General features: G+C 33.9%; 2 protein-coding genes across 2 annotated transcripts in view; one reads left to right on the top strand and one right to left on the bottom strand.

The window, feature by feature from the left end:
- The window catches only part of LOC142336953 (apicoplast pyruvate carrier 1-like), a 33,669-nt gene extending 23,368 nt beyond the window's left edge, over window positions 1-10,301 (top strand). The window contains exons 10-11 of the mRNA XM_075385946.1: window positions 7,444-7,546; window positions 10,101-10,301. Coding sequence (XP_075242061.1) covers window positions 7,444-7,546; window positions 10,101-10,156 — 159 coding nt within the window. The 3' untranslated portion in view covers window positions 10,157-10,301. The remainder of the gene's footprint in view (window positions 1-7,443; window positions 7,547-10,100) is intronic.
- Window positions 1-25,765, bottom strand: part of LOC142336089 (mothers against decapentaplegic homolog 1-like) — a 536,849-nt gene that overhangs the window by 450,748 nt on the left and 60,336 nt on the right. The window lies entirely within an intron of this gene.

Consider the following 25,765-nt stretch of genomic DNA (forward strand, 5'->3'; position numbering starts at 1 on the left):
CCACAAAGTTTTGCGAGATAACTGTGTCTCAGCGCAAAAAGCAAAAACTAATCAACAAAAACAATTAGCGTATAAAAATACGCTTTTTCACAACTTTGCGCATATTCCCTACAATGCCTTCCTTTAAGTTGACTTGTCAATAATGAGATAATTCGACAAAGAAAGAAAAAGAACTCATAAAAAATATGCAATTATGATCAAAAACAAATGAAAAATTGAAGACGCGTAGTAATAAAATAAAAACTATTAGTTGAATATAAAACCATTACCGACGTTAACGTTTCAATCACAAGAAGTCGGTTTCTGCTTGTTTCTAGTGAGACTGCGCCCGAAGTTGAGAGAAAAAAATTAAAATATTGGCGAAGTTCTGAAATTCGCCGATTTTTTCTCAAAACAAATATATTAAGTCATAATAGACATCAGATGGTAACTGAAAAATGTCTAGGTTCTTTTATACCTCTTGAAAACTAACTGTATCCTTGATTGGGGACAGTTAGTCATTGGGCTACAAAAAGTTTAAAGTCATAAGATTCCAAAAGGAACCAAAAATAAGAAAACTATCCAAAAATTGAAAAATTATGAAAACCAGTGGCATTGAAGTCTTAAAACAATAAGCTAGAAGATGAAACCGGAAAACAGATTAATTTTGTATGCAGTAGAAAAGAAGGGGGCCCTGTCACTACTGAGACTGACTACTATGTTCGCGAAATAAAGTTTTAGATTGGTTAATGTTCAGAAAGAATTTTCGAAATAAAATGTTCAAAGTATTAACACCCATTAAAATCACTAGCCTTCAACGGAAGTCTATAAATACGCTCAAATATAACCCGATGTAAAAAAATGGCATTTGTTGTTCATAGGTAATCAATAAGACATCACAATAAGTCTTATGACTATGAAAACAACAACAAAGTAGGCAAAAACAAAAAATTCTGTAGCAAAATGCAAGAAGAAAGTGTCGGAGCCATTTAAAAGACAAGTTTTCTCAAAAAACTTCATTGGTGATCCACTGAACGTCATTTCGAAGCCAATAGGAGCTATCAAAAGTTGGATATTGTGGTAGGATTTGAAAAGAAACCAATAAAACGAAAATATCCAAAAATCTAAAAAAAAATATCTTGTCATTGAAGTCATAGAACCAATAGTTACAAGATAAAACTGCTATCCAGATTTATATTGGTTGCAGTAGAAAAGAAGGGGGTCCTGTCACTACTGACACTGACTAACAGTTCACGAAAAAAAAAGTTTAAGAACGGTTAATATTCGGAAAAAAAATTTTTTTGAAAAATTATTTTCAAAATCTTAACACCCATTAAAATCACTGGCTTTCAACGAAAGTCAATAAATCCGCTCAAATATAACCCGATGTGAGGACAACTACGTTTTTTATTCATAGGTAATCAATAACACATCACAATAAGTCATATGACTATGAAAACAACAACAAAAACAGACAAAAACCAAAAAATCAGTAGAAAAGTGCGAGAAGAAAGTGTCGAAGTCATTTATGCCAAAAATTTTTCACTGGAAACTTTATCAGTGATCCACAGAACGTATTTAATAAGCCAATAGGAGCTATCAATTTTTGGATAATGTGATATGAGTTCAAAAGTAACCAATATTACGAAAATATCTAAAAAAATTTTAAAAAAATTGAGATCTTGTGTCATTGAAGTCATATATCCAATAGTTAGTAGATAAATCTTCTAACGAGATAAAATTTGGTTGCACTAGGAAGAAGAGGGTTTTGTCATTACTGAGACTGACTTACAGTTCACGAAAATAAGTTTATGATTGGTTAATGTTCAAAAAAATTTTCGAAAAATTATTCTGAAAGTCTTAGCAGCGAATAGCTGTCCACTCAAAACAATAGAAATGTGTAATTAAAGCTCAATACGGAACATATTGCACCTTTAGTCAATTAGTTCATGCCATAGAACTCCAAAAAATAGTAAATCTTCGAAAAGAAAATCAAATTTTCATTTAAAATTACGAAAACTCAGTGTCGAAGCCAAAAAAAAAAACATGAGCAATTCCTTGAAAATGGTTTTTTTGTTCGTTGGGCTTCATATGACTGTAAATTGCGGTTAAGGGAACCTCAATATGAAAAGTGACTAGTCTATAGGTGACATAAAAAACAAAAAAAAACTGAAAAATTTTCTATAAAAGAGCTCTCAATCAGAATTCGATTTTTTTCATAGTGAAATTGACTAAGAGACCAGAAGTCTTTTTATCGCCTTCAGTCTCTAAGGAACACACAATTGGTTCATTTTATGGCTTGAAATGTAATTTTGAAATACTATTTTTTTTAGAAAATATCTTAATTTGAAGAAAAATTACACTAAAAGTGAATAAAATCATGCCAAATATCCCGTGTTCACACAAAACTTCAATCGTCGATAACTCCTCGAATAAAACTAAATTCAAAAAAATCTTTTTAATTTTGAATTCTACGCTGGATGAGCTTTTTAATGATACCACTCACATTTCTCTACGATGAAAATATCGATCGGCCAAAATTGACTGAACAAAAAAAACCCATTTGATTATATAGTTCCTCCCCCCCACAAGTGGGTCGGAACAATAATCTAATGCTAAAATAGGGCGAGCGAACTCTATTTTTAAAACAGTGTTGGGGCCATTCATATACAGTCTGTGAAAACAAGCAGATCATTAATCAGTCAGCACGATGTCAGTAAACAAAAAAGATAAAAAACAAAAGAAAATAAACTTATTTCAGCTTTTAGTCTCATACGTTGGCGGAGAAAAACAGACATTCTCATGAAACTATTATGAGCAATTCAATGTTTTAACTTTCAGCTTGCAATGCTTTCATTTTACATTGTGATCCATTCAATTTAGCAGGAACTCTTATCGTCATTGATTGCTGAGTATACGTCTAAAGTAAAACTCCGATAACGTATTGAGAATAGTTTTGTTGTTCAAGTTTTGTTTGATTGACTTATCTTGCCGGGTACTTTTGCTAAAACATTTGCGTTGTGAGTCTCATTCCGGAACCCCTGTATGCTGGTCAACAGTTCGGCAATATTTCAAACTTTCCAGATAACACCAAGGAAACCCTCTTAATAACAGGGATGTTTTTACTAGAGCAACTGAATTAAATGGCAGTAATAAGGGACCTTTCTAAAAACTGGCAAACATGTACGTACAGCTCTGAACTATTCGACGTTTCTAAGATCGTTTGAAAATCCTGCGGGCCCAACTAAGCCTAAACAACCAAGTCCAAAAAGGAATATCAGTCCACATGAAAATTCTTTTAAGATTATGCTTGTTTGCCCAATAGCTGCCGGTTTTTTGTAGTTTTTGTTATTACTTCTTATTACTCGACTAAGTATAAATTTTACCTAATTCCTATGCTAGAAAAAGATTGACACCAATTAGACAAAAAATGTTCTAATATATTGACTTAAAAACTGTGGATCACAACCTGTCGACATGTATCACAGCCCAACGACGTAGACATTGTAAACATTGTAATTTTAAAAAATGAAAATCATATCTGGAAAATTTTTTTATCCATATATTTTTTTTGTCTCTTGTCTCTTTTTTTGGTATCTATGAGAAATAACAAAAAAAAACAAAAAATGAACGTGAGGGACAAACGGAATCAGTGACTAAAATTGTTTAAAAACATACGATTGTTAAGACAAAATTTTGATCAACTTTATGTTTATTCGGAAGACTTAGAGCAAAAACCACGTGTAACTGCATTAACAGAAAACTGGGCCATTGATGATATCGAAACTGGAACTTATACACTTTCAACGCAAAATCAAATAAAAACATGCAATCGCGACGGAATTGGTGGAAGTGTAAGAGTATTTGTATCAGACAAGTTGAGACGAGTAAAAACGATTCTGATCAGTATACGAAATGTTCATATTTTAAGTGTATTAATTGCTGACATACAGCAGGCGTTTTTATCACAAGTGTTTACAAATAACCATAATATTGACTTATTTTAAGTTTTTAAACTTCTCATTGGATCATATAATGTTTTTCGATGTAGGAAAAAAACAATGTTTTAATGGTTTTTATTATAGATATTGTAAATATGGTAGAAACAGTTCAAAAATAAAAAAAATGTTGTCAAATTTATAGACAAATTATAATAAGGCGAACTTAGTAACGCAAAATCATCTGATTCACAGAGAGCATTTGATCTATCTTTTTAGTAACTACTGCAGATTGCTGTGTTGATAAAGTTTTTTTATTATCATTATTCCGTATTTTTCGAAAAAAAAATAAGCTACATTTAGACAACGCAGAGAAAATTTCTTATGTCAAATCAATTTTACGAGCGCAACAAAGAGGAAACCAAAAGTCATAAATTAAAATGTATTCTTCAATCTGAGGGAAAAGAAAGAAAAAATATTGAAAACGAAGGGTTGATTGATAGGAAATTAGAATGGCTAGAAAAAGTAATCCTCGATTCGAAAAGAAATGTTGTACCTACTATAGAAAAAAACACAACCAAAACGAAAAAATGGGTTACTTCTAGGGTTAGAATTTTTGCCGCAAAAACACGGAGCATTTTTTTTCCAATATAACTGACGATTCAATAACGGAATACAGGGTACTATGCAATAATGGTGAAGCTGCCTATTCTAACACTGATTTTTTGAAAAAAAAAGGGAAACTAAAGTAAATCCCTGTTTTGGATTGTCAAAAAAACTTGAAGATGGACCAAGGTCTTATAAACCACGTCAACGTGTGGCAGAACTGCAGCACAGACAAAACTTTTTGAAACGTATGAATTATGTTCAGATTGCAACTATACTTTCAAGCACCACTCCCACTGAAGTTCATGAAACAATAAAAGGTCTGAAGAACAGCCGATCCACTGATATGTTTCAAATCAGAAATAAAATAATGATAACTGTTAACTCTATGATCTTTGAGATGTATCTTTTTCAACAAAGGTATTGATCTAAAGAGTTTTCCTGATATACTAAAAACGGCTCAAGATAATTTTAATAAGAGTGGTTGTCAAACAAACCCAAACAACTTCAGACCAAAATTCTTTTACCGTAACTTGGCAAAATGCGCGTTATGACATTTTTTCGAAAATTTGGACTCTAATTCCCTAATTCGTTTGGTTTAAGAAGCAAACGAAGTACATGGTAGATTTTACGATATTATATAAAGAGTAATGAATCATCATGTTGTGTTTTCCCTGACCTCGGTGAAGCATTTGGTACTGTCGAACATGAGGTATTATTGAAAAACTAGAAATATCTAGAATCCGAGGTCCCTTTTTTGGTCTGCTGAGATCAAACGCAAGTGAAAAAAAGCAGTGTGTTTCCCCCATAAGAAACTTTTTTTCAGAAACAAGAGCCATGAAACGCGTTTTTCCTCAAGGATCATACTGGGATCGATCCTCTTTTATTTATGTTACTGATCTTTCACTTGTATGCAAAAAGAGCAATACAACTCTAGTTGCTGAAGATACCTCAATCTACAGCTCACAAAATGAATGGCACCAAAACATTGATGAGGATATCCATATGAGAAATACACTGAATATGAATCATAACAAAAGTAAATTTTTGGAAACGAACTCTAAAATCTCCAGACCTCAATTGAAATTGAGAATTTAAAAATAAATTCAGAAGCGACGAAATAATAAGGTATATCTCAGTACCAAAAACTGTCTTTTACCGATCATATAGAAGAAATGACTAAGAAGCCAAAACGTGTAACAAAATCCTTTTACATTTTCAAAAATTTATTCACTCTGGTACAAAGCATATGTTCAACCATTTCTGCAATATGTAGTCTTAGTGTATGTCACTGCAAATTTACTTGAGTTAAAAAAATAATTTTTTACAAAATCATATCTTCAGAATTTTTTTTGGTCTTCAAATATTTGAAGTTCAAAGAAGACCTGAAAATCTTTAAACGCATCGGACCTTAACCTCTATTCACTAATTAGGTTGCTTTCCAGGGTTCTCAGACAAGACTCGCCACAATGTTTTTGAATGACGCCATTCACAAGTTTGTATCGGAAATGCGTTTAAGTGGATAGGCCAGAAAAACTGAGCTAAAGCTTGTAGTGAAATCGACAACGAACAATATGCGGGTGCGAAATGCGGGTGCGTAAAATATTTAATTTTTTGCAAAACTTAACACCAAAATAATCAAAAATTTATTAACGCTATCCAAAAAAGAACTTCCGTTTTTTTTCACATAAATTTGGTGATAGTTACATACAAGGAAACCAATTCCTCTGAAAAAAATTTCTGGTAGGGGCAGGTAAATTAGCGCTACAGGTTAAGCTACATTTTGTTCAATGTTCTTGAAAAGAGACATCACTCGACAGGTTCCGGCCTATTTGAATGTCTCTCAAACGCTGATTGTACCATTGCATTGTAGTTGTCATACAGCGTTAGGAAATTCAAATCTAATCTAATCTGATGTGCTCAGTATCACGGAAAATACCTCTAGAATTGAATAAAATAGTGTAAATGGAGCCAAAGATTCGCAACAACAAACCAGCGCAACGATCGTGTGAGGTGAATGAAGAATTCTCCAATGATATTTTACTCATAGCGTCTACGCGAAACCAGAGTTTTATCATCCAGAATAATGCATCATCCAGAATGCATCATCCAGAATTTTGAAAACAAAAATTACCGTTTTGTTCTCCCTATAAGAGAGGTGGGGACAATTGCCATCAATTTGTGCCAAGTTTCCAGGCAGAGCTTTTCCAGACAGTATATAGTAAATTCAACTGGTTTTTCAATAGCTCATTTACGTAAGAATTCAACTTTCTACATTGTATCGATATGTGAATTAAATCCAAAAAATGTTTGTAAATCCTAGAGGTGAAATCAAAACTTATGGGTCTCTGTTCTACACTTCACCTTTTACAACTTTTGTCTCCTTTCAACACTTTCCAGTTTCACTGGCACCGAACTGATTTTGCACCAACTTGACTGAAACGTCGCAAGTATAATTTGAAAGTGGATGATATCAAGGGCTGAAAAACCTACGTTAGAGGGAAAACCCTTTATTTTTTATCCGTCCACCTTAAATTACACTTTGACTAAAACAAGGCTGTAAGAGTGTAAAAAATGATACTCAGAATAAGGGTGGATAAAAGAATGTAATCTTTTATCATTCCACCCTTAATTACACTCTTTACAAAGAGTGTAAAAAGAGTTGATAAAAGAGTGTAATTAAAGTGTAATGTTTTAAAATTACACTCTTACACTCTTTTCCTCGATAAATAACAGTGGAAAACGGATTGCACCCCAATCCCCGCTAATTAGGGTGGAATAGGGGTGAAAGCTCGGCCCGGGAGCAATCAGATAGAAGAGTAAAAATTCATTTTGTAGTAAACAGAAAGCTCTCATATTTGAAAGTTTTAAGAATAAGGCATTAATTCTCTTTGGTTGGCAGTGTGCTTTGTGGTTATAGGGTTTTACTGGGTTTGCCTTGACAGAAGTGGTGTCCCTTGTCCTTGACAACACAACAGGGTGGACTTATGTCTTCTTAGTGGGAGCAGCTATCTCCTTTGCATGTGAGTCATCTCTTCTAAAATCACGCAGTATCCCAACTTCTTGGGCAAATGAAATCTGTTTGAATGCTTTAGAAATCCATGTTTTTAAATTATTATTCCAAATCTGTCATTTTTAGCAGATCACATAGCATTAGAAGCATAATGTTTGTTTGGCTGTGAATCAGTTCTGAAGAAAAAAGCAACAGTTTTTCCAAACCTGAGTCACATACATTCTGGTCAATTAAAAAAAACTGACGCTTTTTAACACAATAAAAATTGGCTTATAAGATCTTTCAGAATTACTATTCTACGCAGATATTCAATCAATTAGTTTTCAAACTCTACGTCGGTAATTATTTCTAAGAAACGACAGGACCTCATAAATAGCAAGAAAGTATCTCAAATTGTTGAGAGCACGCTCACATCATAAATGTGTGAAATAAAATATTTAGGAAAAAATTTACAGGTTTACTGGAAATTTTGTTGCTTGGATGCATCATTTATCAGTCCGCATGAGTGTTTCAATAAACAGAAAAAGTATACATAAACCAAAAAAAACTCTGCTATTGCACTTATTGGTTCTTATTAACACATCGTCTTTCATACTGTGCATAAAAATCTCAAGATAAATTTTCATATTTTAAAGAGATAAGTTGGAATAAAAACAAAAATCTGAATTGAGTTTTAAAAATTAAATTCAATTGGATTAAATTTGAGAAGCCCTTCAAAATTGTTCAAAACCACTTGATCATGTGTTTTATCTTTACTTACAGGAATTTATTTCGGTCGAAATATATGATCTTTTTGGCAAAAAACGAGTTTTTTTAAAAAAAATAATTATATTTTGTTACAAAATTGGGGCTATAATGGCTGTAAGTGCTTGCTAAAACTTTAGAAAATAGTGGAAAACATCCTTCTTGCCATATTCATATCATTATAAGACTTAAAAAATGTGAAGATGTGTTATATAATATTCTCGAGCCGATTTTGATTTTTTTTATAAAAACGGTAAAAAAACCCGCCAAAAAGTTGAAGGTGTGCGGTGGTTTAGATCGTGGGTAAGACAACCGTTTTGAGAGTTTAATTAGCCTAAAACTATTTTGACTGAACATTTTTAGTATTGACTTAAGACCGAATTCAAAGAAATAATGGCTCTAGGGAGCAGTGCTATAGATAATTTCAAAAACAATATTTGTCTTCTTCCTGAACATGGGGTATCGACAGGGACATTTCTGAAATTAATCGCCATTTAGGCCTTCTTTCATTTCGCTAATTAGATACTGTATCCATGAGAAAGGGTACTTTTAAGCAATCTTGAACTAATTTAGCCTAGTGTTACTTGTTTCCACAGACACTATTAACTCTAATCTTAAAGCATGGGTCGTAGGAAAGACCGACAAAATCGAGTAAACTAGCCACGTAAAAAAACGAATACTAGCCACGTAGTGAAAAATGCACCTCTAGTTTTTTTCTCTAATGTTATTTCGCCATTCGCTTAAAATGCGAAGCATCATTTAACGAATTCGCGGATATATTCTGTTTTGCCCCCCACTGTTTTTTGTGACCCCCAGCTTTAATTTATATGTTGTTATATAAAACGTTACTATGTAAAAAAATAGCACAAGCGCCTGGTGGTCATAAAAGATTTATGTTCAATAAGCTTTCAAAACAGAATAGATCCGAATTTGCAGAGTAAAACGGGATCTATTCTGTTTTTCCCCCAGCCTAGTGGGCTTATATTTTTTTTACATAGTAGCGTGATATATAACAACATAAAATTTGTAACTGGAGAGCGTAAAAAAACACTGGGGGCCGAAACAGAATAGGTCCTTAAAACGTCACAAGTAAAGCTAAGCCAGGCAAAAAATAGATTATGCTGACGTAACAATCTGCCCAAAGTAATGAAATCCAAAACAATCAGAATAAAACACATTTTTAGCTGTTACAGCAACTATGTACAGCAGTAACTATTAATTGCTTTCTATAATATCTTTGAAAGCACCAATTTAAAAAAATTTATTATAGTTTTGTGTTTCGTGTGTCGTTAAAGCACCAGTAAATCACTGTCATTGATAAATCCTCGGGGATTTTCGGATCTTTTCCGTTTGTGCCCCCCTCCAGCTTAGTGGACGCATATTATTGGCGCCCCCAGAAGCACGTGCCATATTTTTACATAATGATTTACTATGAAATGGCACGTGCTCTGTAACTGGGGGGCGTATAACGAACTGGGTGGCACAAACGGAAAAGATCTGGATTTTTTTAAAATTGAATTCAAACAAGTGTTTTTAGATTTTGTTAGTAATCTGATAGAAAGAGCTTGATCGCTCCAGGAACCAAGATTTAACAGATACCAAGGATTAAATTTCTTAAAGAATTGAAAAACTGATTTTTTTTCCTTTGTAAAGAGAGCCTGACTGTTCCAGGGATTTGATAACGGAACTTTATGAAACAGCGTGCTGAGCCATGTTAAAGGGCACAATCAATTTTTTTCGAAAACGGAAAAGAGCAGTCCCTTGAATTATGCAAAAGTTTGTTACAGATGAAAATATTTTGTAATTTGATAATATTTTAGGTCAGCTTTTGACTCTATTTTGGAGCATGAAGAATAGAAGAAACGAAAATATCTGAAACTCAATTGACTTCGCCATATCATACTACGTCACCTTGAGACAAATTATTTATTTCGACAAACATCAATTGAAAAAAAACTTGTAAAATTTATCAAGACTATTTGTATCTCTCCGTGGTTTAAAATTTTAACTGCTCTGCTTTATGTCCTTTCCCAGGTTGAGGTCTCAGACGGAAAGTCGATATGTCCAGACCGTCCCAGACGGAAAGTGCCTATGTCCAGACCGTCCCAGACGGAAAGTGCCTATGTCCAGACTTTCGTGCGTTCACCAGACTTTCGTGCGTTCATGTCCAGACCTTCGTGCGTTCACCAGACTTTCGTGCGTTCATGTCCAGACTTTCGTGCGTTCACCAGACTTTCGTGCGTTCATGTCCAGACTTTCGTGCGTTCATGTCCAGACTTTCGTGCGTTCGACAGACTTTCGTGCGTTCACCAGACTTTCGTGCGTTCACCAGACTTTCGTGCGTTTATGTCCAGACTTTCGTGCGTTCACCAGACTTTCGTGCGTTCATGTCCAGACTTTCGTGCGTTCATGTCCAGACTTTCGTGCGTTCGACAGACTTTCGTGCGTTCACCAGACTTTCGTGCGTTCACCAGACTTTCGTGCGTTCATCAGACCTTCGTGCGTTCACCAGACTTTCGTGCGTTCATGTCCAGACTTTTGGAACTAGGTAAACACTTGTCCAAATTAGTTCGGTCAGTCCGGATTCTTAATTTTATCACGAAATGTGGCTAAAGTGGAGCATACCCACCAAAAACGAGCATAATTGGTCTAAAATTGACAATTTCGTGTCCAAAACAATGTTCGGTGATCGAAAAAGTTAAGCCTCATCGAGCGCGGATACATTTTAGGAAGTAATTGAAAACTTGCCCAAAATGCTGCGCTCAGTCTATTTTTTTATTTCATCCCCAATTTTGGCTAAATTGGAGCCTGCACACCAAAAATGAGCACAATTGGACTAAAATTGACGATTTGGTCACCAAAACAATGTTCGGTGATAGAAAAAGTTCAGATACTATTTTGGAAATAGGTAAAAACTTGTCAAAATCAGTTCGGTCAGTCCAAATTTTTAATTTTATCACAAAATGTGGCTGAAGTGGAGCATACCCACCAAAAACGAGAAAAAATGGTCTAAATTTGACGATTTCGTGTCCAAAACAATGTTCGGTGACCGAAAAAGTTAAGCCTCATCGAGCGCGGATACTTTTTTGGAAGTAATTGAAAACTTGTCCAAAATGGTGCGCTCAGTCCATTTTTTAATTCATCCCCAACTATGGCTAAATTGAAGCCTGCACACCAAAAATGAGCACAATTGGACTAAAATTGACGATTTGGTCACCAAAACAATGTTCGGTGATAGAAAAAGTTCAGATACTTTTTTGGAACTAGGTAAAAACTTGTCAAAATTAGTTCGGTCAGTCCGAATTTCTAATTTTATCATGAATTGTGGCTAAAGTGGATCATACCCAACAAAAATGAGCATAATTGGTCTAAAATTGACGATTTCGTGTCCAGAACAATGTTCGGTGATCGAAAAATTTAAGCCTCATCGAGCGCGGATACTTTTTTGGAAGTAATTGAAAACTTGTCCAAAATGGTGCGCTCAGTCTTTTTTTTATCTCATCCCCAATTATGGCTGAATTGGAGCCTGCACATCTAAAATGAGCACAATTGGACTAAAATTGACGATTTGGTCACCAAAACAATGTTCGGTGATAGAAAAAGTACAGATACTTTTTTGGAAATAGGTAAAAACTTGTCAAAATTAGTTCGGTCAGTCCGAATTTTTAATTTTATCACAAATTGGGGCTAAAGTGGAGCATAACCACCAAAAACGAGCATAATTGGTCTAAAATTGAAGATCTCGTGTCCAAAACAATGTTCGGTGATCAAAAAAGTTAAGCCTCATCGAGCGCGGATACTTTTTAGGAAGTAATTGAAAACTTGTCCAAAATGCTGCGCTCAGTCTATTTTTTTATTTCATCCCCAATTAAGGCTAAATTGGAGCCTGCACACCAAAAATGAGCACAATTGGACTAAAATTGACGATTTGGTCACCAAAACAATGTTCGGTTATAGAAAAAGTTCAGATACTTTTTTGGAAATAGGTAAGAACTTGTCAAAATTAGTTCGGTCAGTCCAAATTTTTAATTTTATCACAAATTGTGGCTAAAGTGGAGCATACCCACCAAAAACGAGCATAATTGGTCTAAAATTGACGATTTCGTGTCCAAAACAATGTTCGGTGTTCGAAAAAGTTAAGCCTCATCGAGCGCGGATACTTTTTTGGAAGTAATTGAAAACTTGTCCAAAATGGTGCGCTCAGTCTATTTTTTTATTTCATCCCCAATTATGGCTAAATTGAAGCCTGCACACCAAAAATGAGCACAATTGGACTATAATTGACGATTTGGTCGCCAAAAAAATGTTCGGTGACAGAAAAAGTTCAGATACTTTTTTGGAACTAGGTAAAAACTTGTCAAAATTAGTTCGGTCAGTCCGAATTTCTAATTTTATCGTGAATTGTGGCTAAAGCGGATCATACCCAACAAAAATGAGCATAATTGGTCTAAAATTGACGATTTCGTGTCCAAAACAATGTTCGGTGATCGAAAAAGTTAAGCCTCATCGAGCGCGGATACTTTTTTGGAAGTAATTGAAAACTTGTCCAAAATGGTTTATTCAGTCCATTTTCTTTATTTCATCCCCAACTATGGTTGAATTGGAGCCTGCACACCAAAAATGAGCACAATTGGACTATAATTGACGATTTGGTCACCAAAACAATGTTCGGTGACAGAAAAAGTTCAGATACTTTGTTGGAAATAGGTATAAACTTGTCCAAAATAGTTCACTCAGTCCTTTTTTTTTAATTTCATCCCCAATTATGGCTAAAATGGCGCGTACCAACCAATAGTGAGCACAATTGGACTAAAATTGACGATTTGGTGTCCAAAATAATGTTCGGTGATCGAAAAAGTTAAGCCTCATCGAGCGCGGTTACTTTTTTGGAAGTAATTGTAAACTTGTCCAAAATGGTTTATTCAGTCCATTTTTTTTATTTCATCCCCAACTATGGCTGAATTGGAGCCTGCACACCAAAAATGAGCACAATTGGACTATAATTGACGATTTGGTCGCCAAAAAAAGGTTCGGTGACAGAAAAAGTTCAGATACTTTTTTGGAACTAGGTAAAAACTTGTCAAAATTAGTTCGTTCAGTCCGAATTTCTAATTTTATCGTGAATTGTGGCTAAAGCGGATCATACCCAACAAAAATGAGCATAATTGGTCTAAAATTGACGATTTCGTGTCCAAAACAATGTTCGGTGATCGAAAAAGTTAAGCCTCATCGAGCGCGGATACTTTTTTGGAAGTAATTGAAAACTTGTCCAAAATGGTTTATTCAGTCCATTTTTTATTTCATCCCCAACTTTGGCTGAATTGGAGCCTGCACACCAAAAATGAGCACAATTGGACTATAATTGACGATTTGGTCACCAAAACAATGTTCGGTGACAGAAAAAGTTCAGATACTTTTTTGGAACTAGGTAAAAACTTGTCAAAATTAGTTCGGTCAGCCCGAATTTCTAATTTTGTCATGAATTGTGGCTAAAGTGGATCATACCCAACAAATATGAGCATAATTGGACTAAAATTGACGATTTGGTGTCCAAAACAATGTTCGGTGATCGAAAAAGTTAAGCCTCATCGAGTGCGGTCAGTTTTTGTGTCCGGGTCAAGGTGTTGTTCAAATGAATGCAAATATGATACGAAGGGTTCGAATTGTGTGTTTAGGGCAAATCAAAAGGAAAAATTAGCCTGCCTGCTTTGAAAAAGATTCTTCGGTTAAAAAATTTGCATTGGGTCTCAAAATGTTATAATTTTTTCACTTTACTAACAGAAAAAACATTAAATTTATTGTTTTTAAGGAACTCCACGCCTAAAATCTGTTATGATTTTCAATGAATCAGGCGTGAAAGAAAGGTTGCGCGAAAAGAAAGGGTCTTTAATGTATGTTTTAGGCATGAAAATTGGAGGAAGTTTTTGGAACATTTCAATTTTTTTTAGGTGAATTTTCAAGATTATCAACGTATCTTACCGTTACAGAATATTTATCTGGCATATGTATGCTTGTTATACTGTTTAGAAACTCATCTTTCTAGATATGTATACAAAGACTATCGTTTTTGAACGAAGTGTTAAAAAAAATTGCACGGAATTGGAAGAAAAAAGAAAAAAACGCCTTGTTTCGCAATCAGTCCTGCTTTAAAATTGGGTTTGTAATTCAAAACTATGATTTCAAGTACGCATCGTTTAGCTTAATACCGCAGCTTTGTAACTAAACCAATTTTATTCTAAAAATACGTAAAAAATGTTGAGAAATTGGTCAAAGAGTACGACGTACTTGAGTTGGAAATTTCGAAAAAATTCGAATTTTCAAAGTTGTTTTTGTTAATAACTTCGAGCATAGATAGAGTTAGAAAGCGTTCTATGGCTTAAAATAAAGCTTAGCTAATTTGCGTTACGGTCATGTATATTGTTGCAATGTTATCTGTGAACAAAGGTGTTGTTTTTTTGCTATTACTGAAGAATATCGAAAATGAGCTGTTTTCGATCAAGGGGTCAGAATTGTCAAAATTTAAAAATTGTTTTTCCGAACTTTTTTATGTTCCAGATGATAGCCCTTTTCTTCCTGATTCCAAAACACCTTCATTTTTAAGAAACGGTTCAGTCATCTTCGAGATATTAAGCTTTGAAACCAGTTTGGGGGGGGTTGGGGATTCCCATATAGTAGTTCTATCTGTATTATTCCGATCTGTAATCTTTTTTTTAACTAACAACAACCATATATAGCTATATATATTCGGCAGCTCGAGGGCATCCGAAATATGTAATTTGAATGCAAGTTGTATTTCGCCTCTCTACAGGTAAGTTATATGTGTTGGCAATGTGAAATATTCGAATTGACTGCCCCGGGGTCATATGACAGCTGTATGACATCCACTGAGCATGTCATCTGACAGCAGGAGGAGTGCTATGAAGTGCTGTCCGGCTAGATCATATAACTAACCTGCAATGAGGTGCTAGCGAAATGAAATGTATGCGAATTCCGTTTTAGTAGTAAGTTACGGTTTCGATTGAAATGAAATGGAACGGACAGCCCCCCCCCACCGAATGGCAGAATGGTAGCTGCTGCAGACCAGCGTACCTGCTGCAGACCAGCGTACCTGCTGCAGGCGCTGCTTGAGTGCAGAGGACAGTGCAGACAGCTGCAGCAGAGCGTTATAAGTGTTATAGGGTTGTTATAGTCCATTTTTAACGGGTTTCGAGCACTTTTAGATCTACTGAGATGCATTCGCGCTATTTCGAGGATGATATTCACGGAAGTGGAATTAATGCTAATGAGTTTTTGAGCCCTGGAGGTAACAAGAAGGCTATTAGGATAAAGTGTTTGGAGAATTTGAAAGTAAAGAAGGAAGATTTTTTGATGAAATCAAGACGTTGCGTCAATTTCGAACATGCAACTTCATTAAAGTTCAGAAATTTTAAAGCCAAATGCGAACCCAAAAAAGTGTTGAGCACTGTATTGAAGCTGTTCAAAAGCGCAAAGTCCGTCAAATTGGGGAAATTGAGGCCCAACCAGAAAAAAGGAATAAAAACCGAATGGGTATACAATGGATGGGTCAATTTTTTTGGCATCGGGGATTGCAACCGTGCTAAAAGACGTATTCAAAAGAAGCCCCATAAGTACGGTCAAATGAAAATTGAAAAAGTTGGTTCAATCAGGATCCTGGGTTTTGATGCCAAGAAGAAATACGTTCAAATTCCACGTTTCAGAGTACCCGCCAAGGAGAAAGTTCCGAGACAGTACTTCATTTGGGGCAAGAGATTAAGCCCAAAAAATTATAGTAAATTTGCAGTCGACGAATTTTCCAGCTTGCTTAGTAATGTTGTGCTTGTATATTAGTTCTTGGTGCTTTTGCTTGGTGTAGAATTAGGTTTTAAAGTCCACTTTACCCTTCAAATTTGTATATATTCACCTTTTATGACTACTTAGAGATGATGAATTGAAAATTGATGATTTCAAAAGTGTTTTATTACCATTTATCGGTTTCATTATTCATATAGTATGTATCATGTGGTCTATTGTCGAGGATTCTGCAGGGGAAACCCTAGATTACCAACAGAATTGTTGACAATAGGCTATTTTCTCTATTCTCCAAAAGTCGATTTTTTTGTTTGCTATTTTTGATAGGGTCATAGAGTTGTTCAAATCGAACCAAACCGGGTATGGAGTATCCCATGTGTATCTAGAGTGTAAAGCAAAAAGAATTTTCGGTATAGCTTGCCTAGGAAAAAAGTTAGTTTTTCATACGGAAATTTCGACTTATTCGCTTATTCTATTTTCAAAAATATAGAAATTTGATCGGATCAAGGAGTTGTCCAAATTGAACCAAACTTGGTATGGAGTATCCCATGTGTATCTAGAGTGTAAAGCAAAAAGAATTTTCGGTATAGCTTGCCTAGGAAAAAAGTTAGTTTTTCATACGGAAATTTCGACTTTTTCGCTTATTCTTTTTTCAAAAATATAGAAATTTTATCGGGTCAAGGAGTTGTCCAAATTGAACCAAACTTGGTATGGAGTATCCCATGGGTAACTAAACTGTAAAACAAAAAGAATTTTTGGTATAGCTTGCCTAGGAAAAAAGTTAGTCTTTCATACGGAAATTTCGACTTTTTCGCTTATTATTCGCGTATTCTATTTTCAAAAATATAGAAATTTTATCGGGTCAAGGAGTTGTCCAAATTGAACCAAACTTGGTATGGAGTATCCCATGTGTATCTAGAGTGTAAAGCAAAAAAAATTTTTGGTATAGCTTGCCTAGGAAAAAAGTTAGTTTTTCATACGGAAATTTCGACTTTTTCGTTTATTCTATTTTCAAAAATATAGAAATTTTATCGGGTCAAGGAGTTGTCCAAATTGAACCAAACTTGGTATGGAGTATCCCATGTGTATCCAGAGTGTAAAGCAAAAAGAATTTTTGGTATAGCTTGCCTAGGAAAAAAGTTAGTTTTTCATACGGAAATTTCGACTTTTTCGCTTATTCTATTTTCAAAAATATAGAAATTTTATCGGGTCAAGGAGTTGTCCAAATTGAACCAAACTTGGTATGGAGTATCCCATGTGTATCTAGAGTGTAAAGCAAAAATAATTTTCGGTATAGCTTGCCTAGGAAAAAAGTTAGTTTTTCATTCGGAAATTTCTACTTTTTCGCTTATTCTATTTTCAAAAATATAGAAATTTTATCGGGTCAAGGAGTTGTCCAAATTAAACCAAACTTGGTATGGAGTATCCCATGGGTAACTAAATTGTACAACAAAAAGAATTTTTGGTATAGCTTGCCTAGGAAAAAGGTTAGTTTTTCATACGGAAATTTCGACTTATTCGCTTATTATTCGCGTATTCTATTTTCAAAAATATAGAAATTTAGAAATTTTATCGGGTCAAGGAGTTGTCCAAATCGAACCAAACTTGGTATGGAGTATCCCATGTGTATCTAGTGTGTAAAGCAAAAAGAATTTTCGGTATAGCTGGCCTAGGAAAAAAGTTAGTTTTTCATACGGAAATTTTGACTTATTCGCTTATTCTATTTTCAAAAATATAGAAATTTCATCGGGTCAAGGAGTTGTCCAAATTGAACCAAACTTGGTATGGAGTATCCCATGTGTATCTAGAGCGTAAAACAAAAAAAATTTTGGTATAGCTTGCCTAGGAAAAAAGTTAGTATTTCATACGTAAATTTGCTATTATTTCGAATAACTTGAAATTATAGAATTTTAAAAATAGGTCTTTTTCAACGGGTCAAGGAGTTGTCCAAATCAAACCAAACTTGATATGGATTATCCCTTGTGTACCTAGAGCGTAAAACAGAAGAAATTTTTGGTATAGCTTGCCTAGGAAAAAAGTTAGTCTTTCATACGGAAATTTCGACTTTTTCGCTTATTATTCGCGTATTCTATTTTCAAAAATATAGAAATTTTATCGGGTCAAGGAGTTGTCCAAATTAAACCAAACTTGGTATGGAGTATCCCATGTGTATCTAGAGTGTAAAGCAAAAAGAATTTTTGGTATAGCTTGCCTAGGAAAAAAGTTAGTTTTTCATACGGAAATTTCGACTTTTTCGTTTATTCTATTTTCAAAAATATAGAAATTTTATCGGGTCAAGGAGTTGTCCAAATTGAACCAAACTTGGTATGGAGTATCCCATGTGTATCCAGAGTGTAAAGCAAAAAGAATTTTTGGTATAGCTTGCCTAGGAAAAAAGTTAGTTTTTCATACGGAAATTTCGACTTTTTCGCTTATTCTATTTTCAAAAATATAGAAATTTTATCGGGTCAAGGAGTTGTCCAAATTGAACCAAACTTGGTATGGAGTATCCCATGTGTATCTAGAGTGTAAAGCAAAAATAATTTTCGGTATAGCTTGCCTAGGAAAAAAGTTAGTTTTTCATACGGAAATTTCTACTTTTTCGCTTATTCTATTTTCAAAAATATAGAAATTTTATCGGGTCAAGGAGTTGTCCAAATTAAACCAAACTTGGTATGGAGTATCCCATGTGTATCTAGAGTGTAAAGCAAAAAGAATTTTTTGTATAGCTTGCCTAGGAAAAAAGTTAGTTTTTCATACGGAAATTTCGACTTATTCGCTTATTCTATTTTCAAAAATATAAGAATTTCATCGGGTCAAGGAGTTGTCCAAATTGAACCAAACTTGGTATGGAGTATCCCATGTGTATCTAGAGTGTAAAGCAAAAAGAATTTTTGGTATAGCTGGCCTAGGAAAAAAGTTAGTTTTTCATACGGGAATTTCGACTTATTCGCTTATTATACGCTTATTCTATTTTCAAAAATATAGAATTTTCATCGGGTCAAGGAGTTGTCCAAATTGAACCAAATTTGGTATGGAGTATCCCATGTGTATCTAGAGTGTAAAGCAAAAAGAATTTTCGGTATAGCTGGCCTAGGAAAAAAGTTAGTTTTTCATACGGAAATTTTGACTTATTCGCTTATTCTATTTTCAAAAATATAGAAATTTCATCGGGTCAAGGAGTTGTCCAAATTGAACCAAACTTGGTATGGAGTATCCCATGTGTATCTAGAGCGTAAAACAAAAAAAAATTTTGGTATAGCTTGCCTAGGAAAAAAGTTAGTATTTCATACGTAAATTTGCTATTATTTCGAATAACTTGAAATTATAGAATTTTAAAAATAGGTCTTTTTCAACGGGTCAAGGAGTTGTCCAAATCAAACCAAACTTGATATGGATTATCCCTTGTGTACCTAGAGCGTAAAACAGAAGAAATTTTTGGTATAGCTTGCCTAGAAAAAAAGTTCGTATTTCAATCGGAAATATCGACTTATTCGCTTATTCTATTTTCAAAAATATAGAAATTTCATCGGGTCAAGGAGTTGTCCAAATTGAACCAAACTTGGTATGGAGTATCCCATGTGTATCTAGAGTGTAAAGCAAGAAGAATTTTTGGTATAGCTTGCCTAGGAAAAAAGTAAGTTTTTCATACGGAAATTTCGACTTATTCGCTTATTCTGTTTTCAAAACTATAGAAATTTTATCGGATCAAGGAACTGTCCAAACTGAACCAAATTTGGTATGGAGTATCCCAGGTCTACCTAGAGCGTAAAACAAAAAGAATTTTTTGTATAGCTTGCCTAGGAAAAAAGTTAGTTTTTCATACGGAAATGTGCAATTATTTCAAATAAATAATTTTAAAAATAGGTCTTTTTCATCGGGTCAAGGAGTTGTCCAAATCAAACCAAACTCAGTATCGAGTATCCCATGGGTAACTAGATTGTAAAACGAAAAGAATTTTTGGTGTAGCTTGCCTAGGAAAAAAGTTAGTTTTTCATACGGAAATTTCGACTTATTCGCTTATTCTATTTTCAAAAATATAGAAATTTTATCGGATCAAGGAGTTGTCCAAATTGAACCAAATTTGGTATGGAGTATCCCAGGTCTACCTAGAGCGTAAAACAAAAAGAATTTTTTGTATAGCTTGCCTAGGAAAAATGTAAGTTTTTCATACGGAAATTTCGACTTATTCGCTTATTCTGTTTTCAAAACTATAGAAATTTTATCGGATCAAGCAACTGTCCAAACTGAACCAAATTTGGTATGTAGTATCCCAGGTCTACCTAGAGCGTAAAACAAAAAGAATTTTTTGTATAGCTTGCCTAGGAAAAAAGTTAGTTTTTCATACGGAAATGTGCAATTATTTCAAATAAATAATTTTAAAAATAGGTCTTTTTCATCGGGTCAAGGAGTTGTCCAAATCAAACCAAACTCAGTATCGAGTATCCCATGGGTAACTAGATTGTAAAACGAAAAGAATTTTTGGTATAGCTTGCCTAGGAAAAAAGTTAGTATTTCATACGTAAATTTGCTATTATTTCGAATAAATTGAAATTATAGAATTTTAAAAATAGGTCTTTTTCAACGGGTCAAGGAGTTGTCCAAATCAAGCAAACTTGATATGGATTATCCCTTGTGTACCTAGAGCGTAAAACAGAAGAAATTTTTGCTATAGCTTGCCTAGAAAAAAAGTTCGTATTTCAATCGGAAATATCGACTTATTCGCTTATTCTATTTTCAAAAATATAGAAATTTCATCGGGTCAAGGAGTTGTCCAAATTGAACCAAACTTGGTATGGAGTATCCCAGGTCTACCTAGAGCGTAAAACAAAAAGAATTTTTTGTATAGCTTGCCTAGGAAAAAAGTTAGTTTTTCATACGGAAATTTCGACTTATTCGCTTATTCTGTTTTCAAAACTATAGAAATTTTTTGTCGGATCAAGGAACTGTCCAAACTGAACCAAATTTGGTATGGAGTATCCCAGGTCTACCTAGAGCGTAAAACAAAAAGAATTTTTTGTATAGCTTGCCTAGGAAAAAAGTTAGTTTTTCATACGGAAATGTGCAATTATTTCAAATAAATAATTTTAAAAATAGGTCTTTTTCATCGGGTCAAGGAGTTGTCCAAATCAAACCAAACTCAGTATCGAGTATCCCATGGGTAACTAGATTGTAAAACGAAAAGAATTTATGGTGTAGCTTGCCTAGGAAAAAAGTTAGTTTTTCATACGGAAATTTCGACTTTTTCGCTTATTATTCGCTTATTCTATTTTCAAAAATATAGAAATTTTATCGGATCAAGGAGTTGTCCAAATTGAACCAAATTTGGTATGGAGTATCCCAGGTCTAGCTAGAGCGTAAAACAAAAAGAATTTTTTGTATAGCTTTGCTAGAAAAAAAGTTCATATTGCAATCGGAAATATCGATTTATTCGCTTATTATACGCTTATTTTATTTTCAAAAATATAGAAGTTTTATCGGGTCAAGGAGTTGTCCAAATCGAACCAAACTTGATATGGATTATCCCTTGTGTACCTAGAGCGTAAAACAGAAAAAATTTTTGGTATAGCTTGCCTAGGAAAAAAGTTAGTCTTTCATACGGAAATTTCGACTTTTTCGCTTATTATTCGCTTATTCTATTTTCAAAAATATAGAAATTTTATCGGATCAAGGAGTTGTCCAAATTGAACCAAATTTGGTATGGAGTATCCCAGGTCTAGCTAGAGCGTAAAACAAAAAGAATTTTTTGTATAGCTTTGCTAGAAAAAAAGTTCATATTGCAATCGGAAATATCGATTTATTCGCTTATTAAACGCTTATTTTATTTTCAAAAATATAGAAGTTTTATCGGGTCAAGGAGTTGTCCAAATCGAACCAAACTTGGTATGGAGTATCCCATGTGTACCTAGAGTGTAAAACAAAAAGAATTTTTGGTATAGCTTGCCTAGGAAAAAAGTTAGTTTTTCATACGGAAATTTCGACTTATTCGCTTATTCTATTTTCAAAAATATAGAAATTTTATCGGATCAAGGAGTTGTCCAAATCGAAGCAAACTCGGTATGGAGTATCCCATGTATAACTAGAGCGTAAAACAAAAAGAGTTTTTGGTATAGCTTTGCTAGAAAAAAGTTCATATTTCAATCGGAAATATCGATTTATTCGCTTTTTATGCGCTTATTTTATTTTCAAAAATATAGAAGTTTTATCGGGTCAAGGAGTTGTCCAAATTAAACCAAACTCGGTATCGAGTATCCCATGGGTAACTAGCTTGTAAAACAAAAAGAATTTTCGGTATAGCTTGCCTAGGAAAAAAGTAAGTTTTTCATACGGAAATTTCGACTTATTCGCTTATTCTATTTTCAAAAATATAGAAATTTTATCGGATCAAGGAGTTGTCCAAATCGAAGCAAACTCGGTATGGAGTATCCCATGTATAACTAGAGCGTAAAACAAAAAGAATTTTTGGTATAGCTTTGCTAGAAAAAAAGTTCATATTTCAACCGGACATATCGATTTATTCGCTTATTATACGCTTATTTTATTTTCAAAAATATTGAAGTTTTATCGGGTCAAGGAGCTGTCCAAATCAAACCAAACTCGGTATCGAGTATCCCATGGGTAACTAGATTGTAAAACAAAAAGAATTTTCGGTATAGCTTGCCTAGGAAAAAAGTTAGTTTTTCATACGGGAATTTCGACTTATTCGCTTATTATACGCTTATTCTATTTTCAAAAATATAGAATTTTCATCGGGTCAAGGAGTTGTCCAAATTGAACCAAATTTGATATGGAGTATCCCATGTGTATCTAGAGTGTAAAGCAAAAAGAATTTTCGGTATAGCTTGCCTAGGAAAAAAGTTAGTTTTTCATACGGAAATTTCGACTTATTCGCTTATTCTATTTTCAAAAATATAGAAATTTCATCGGGTCAAGGAGTTGTCCAAATCGAACCAAACTTGGTATGGAGTATCCCATGGGTAACTAGGTTGTAAAACAAAAAGAATTTTTGGCATAGCTTGCCTAGAAAAAAAGTTAGTATTTTATACTGAATTTTGCGATTATTTCGAATATTTAGTTTTGAAATATAGTATTTTTCATCGGGTCAAGGAGTTGTTCAAATCGAACCAAATTGATATCCCAGACTACCAGTACTGTTTAGGTTGTAACGCAAAAAGAATGGTCCGCCTTACTTTCCTAGAAAAAAAGTTCTTATTTCAATCGGAAATATCGACTTATTCGCTTATTCTATTTTCAAAAATATAGAAATTTCATCGGGTCAAGGAGTTGTCCAAATTGAACCAAACTTGGTATGGAGTATCCCATGGGTAAATAGATTGTAAAACAAAAAGAATGTTTGATATAGCTTGCCTAGGAAAAAATTTAGTTTTTCATACGGAAATTTCGACTTATTCGCTTATTCTATTTTCAAAAATATAGAAATTTCATCGGGTCAAGGAGTTGTCCAAATTGAACCAAACCTGGTATAGAGTATTCCCTTTGTAGGTAGAGTGTAAAACAAAAAGAATTTTTGCTATAGCTTGCCTAGGAAAAAAGTTAGTTTTTCATACGGAAATGTGCAATTATTTCAAATAAATAATTTTAAAAATAGGTCTTTTTCATCGGGTCAAGGAGTTGTCCAAATTGAACCAAACTTGGAATAGAGTATCCCCTTTGTAGGTAGAGTGTAAAACAAAAAGAATTTTTGGTATAGCTTGCCTAGGAAAAAAGTTAGTTTTTCATACGGAAATGTGCAATTATTTCAAATAAATAATTTTAAAAATAGGTCTTTTTCATCGGGTCAAGGAGTTCTCCAAATCGAACCAAACTTGATATGGATTATCCCTTGTGTACCTAGAGCGTAAAACAGAAGAAATTTTTGGTATAGCTTGCCTAGAAAAAAAGTTCGTATTTCAATCGGAAATATCGACTTATTCGCTTATTCTATTTTCAAAAATATAGAAATTTCATCGGGTCAAGGAGTTGTCCAAATTGAACCAAACTTGGAATGGAGTATCCCATGTGAATCTAGAGCGTAAAACAAAAAGAATTTTTGGTATAGCTTGCCTAGGAAAAAAGTTAGTTTTTCATACGGAAATTTGCTATTCGAATAACTTGAAATTATTGAATTTTAAAAATAGGTCTTTTTCATCGGGTCAAGGAGTTGTCCAAATCAAACCAAACTCGGTATCGAGTATCCCATGGGTAACTAGATTGTAAAACAAAAAGAGTTTTTGGTATAGCTTGCCTAGGAAAAAAGTTAGTTTTTCATACGGAAATTTCGACTTATTCGCTTATTATACGCTTATTCTATTTTCAAAAATATAGAAATTTTATCGGGTCAAGGAGTTGTCCAAATTGAACCAAACTTGCTATGGAGTATCCCATGTGTATCCAGAGTGTAAAGCAAAAAGAATTTTTGGTATAGCTTGCCTAGGAAAAAAGTTAGTTTTTCATACGGAAATTTGCTATTATTTCGAATAACTTGAAATTATTGAATTTTAAAAATAGGTCTTTTTCATCGGGTCAAGGAGTTGTCCAAATCAAACCAAACTCGGTATCGAGTATCCCATGGGTAACTAGATTGTAAAACAAAAAGAATTTTTAGTATAGCTTGCCTAGGAAAAAAGTTAGTTTTTCGTACGGAAATTTGCTATTATTTCAAATAAATAATTTTAAAAATAGGTCTTTTTGATTAGGTCATAGAGTTGTTGAAATGAAACCAAACTTGGTATAGAGTATCCCCTTTGTAACGAGAGTGTAAAGCAAAAAGATTTTTTGGTATAGCTTGCCTAGGAAAAAAGTTAGTTTTTCATACAGAAATTTGCTATTCGAATAACTTGAAATTATTGAATTTTAAAAATAGGTCTTTTTCATCGGGTCAAGGAGTTGTCCAAATCAAACCAAACTCGGTATCGAGTATCCCATGGGTAACTAGATTGTAAAACAAAAAGAATTTTTGGTATAGCATGCCTAGGAAAAAAGTTAGTATTTCATACGGAAATTTGCGATTATTTCGAATTTTTAATTTTTAAATATAGTATTTTTCATCGGGTCAAGGAGTTATTCAAATCAAACCAAACTCGATGTGGAGTATCCCCTGTGTAGTTAGAGTTAAGGGTAAAAGAAATTTTCGCTATAGCTTGCGTACAAAAAAAATTGGGTTTAGTATGAGGTTCAGCGGAGCTTGGTTTTTTAGTTCTCTTGATGCAGCAAACAAGAATTGTGATAGAAGAATCTGGCAGAGTGTCCTGTAAGAGGCCTCGTTTGAACGCTGATGAAAATTCAGTGCGCCAGTCACAGGAAGACCAAATTTGGCTGAAAATAAGACAACTTCAAGTAGAAATTGAGCTATTGAAAAAGAGAGTAAGGGAGCTTGAAAACGCGAAAGTTGAAATGGTTGATCTGACAGCTGACGATAGCTTTCCATCGACGGTCTCCGTACATTCAGATGATTTAGTTGACAGCGATATCCCTAACGGTATTTGAGATCATTGTTGGATCTAAAATGCCATGCAATTTAGTTCTGATTAGAGATAAACTCTTCGTTAGTGAGTTTGAAGTTTTTTAATCGAGAGGATTTTCTAAATTAGTTTATGTTAATTACACTAGTGTTTGTTTAACCTCAACGGCGTTGGAAAGGCACTAAAATTTTTGTTGTAACAATGTGTCATCAGTT

This window comes from Convolutriloba macropyga, chromosome 3 (genome assembly GCF_964194025.1).
Source record: "Convolutriloba macropyga chromosome 3, txConMacr16.3, whole genome shotgun sequence".
Taxonomy (NCBI): Eukaryota; Metazoa; Xenacoelomorpha; order Acoela; family Convolutidae; genus Convolutriloba; species Convolutriloba macropyga.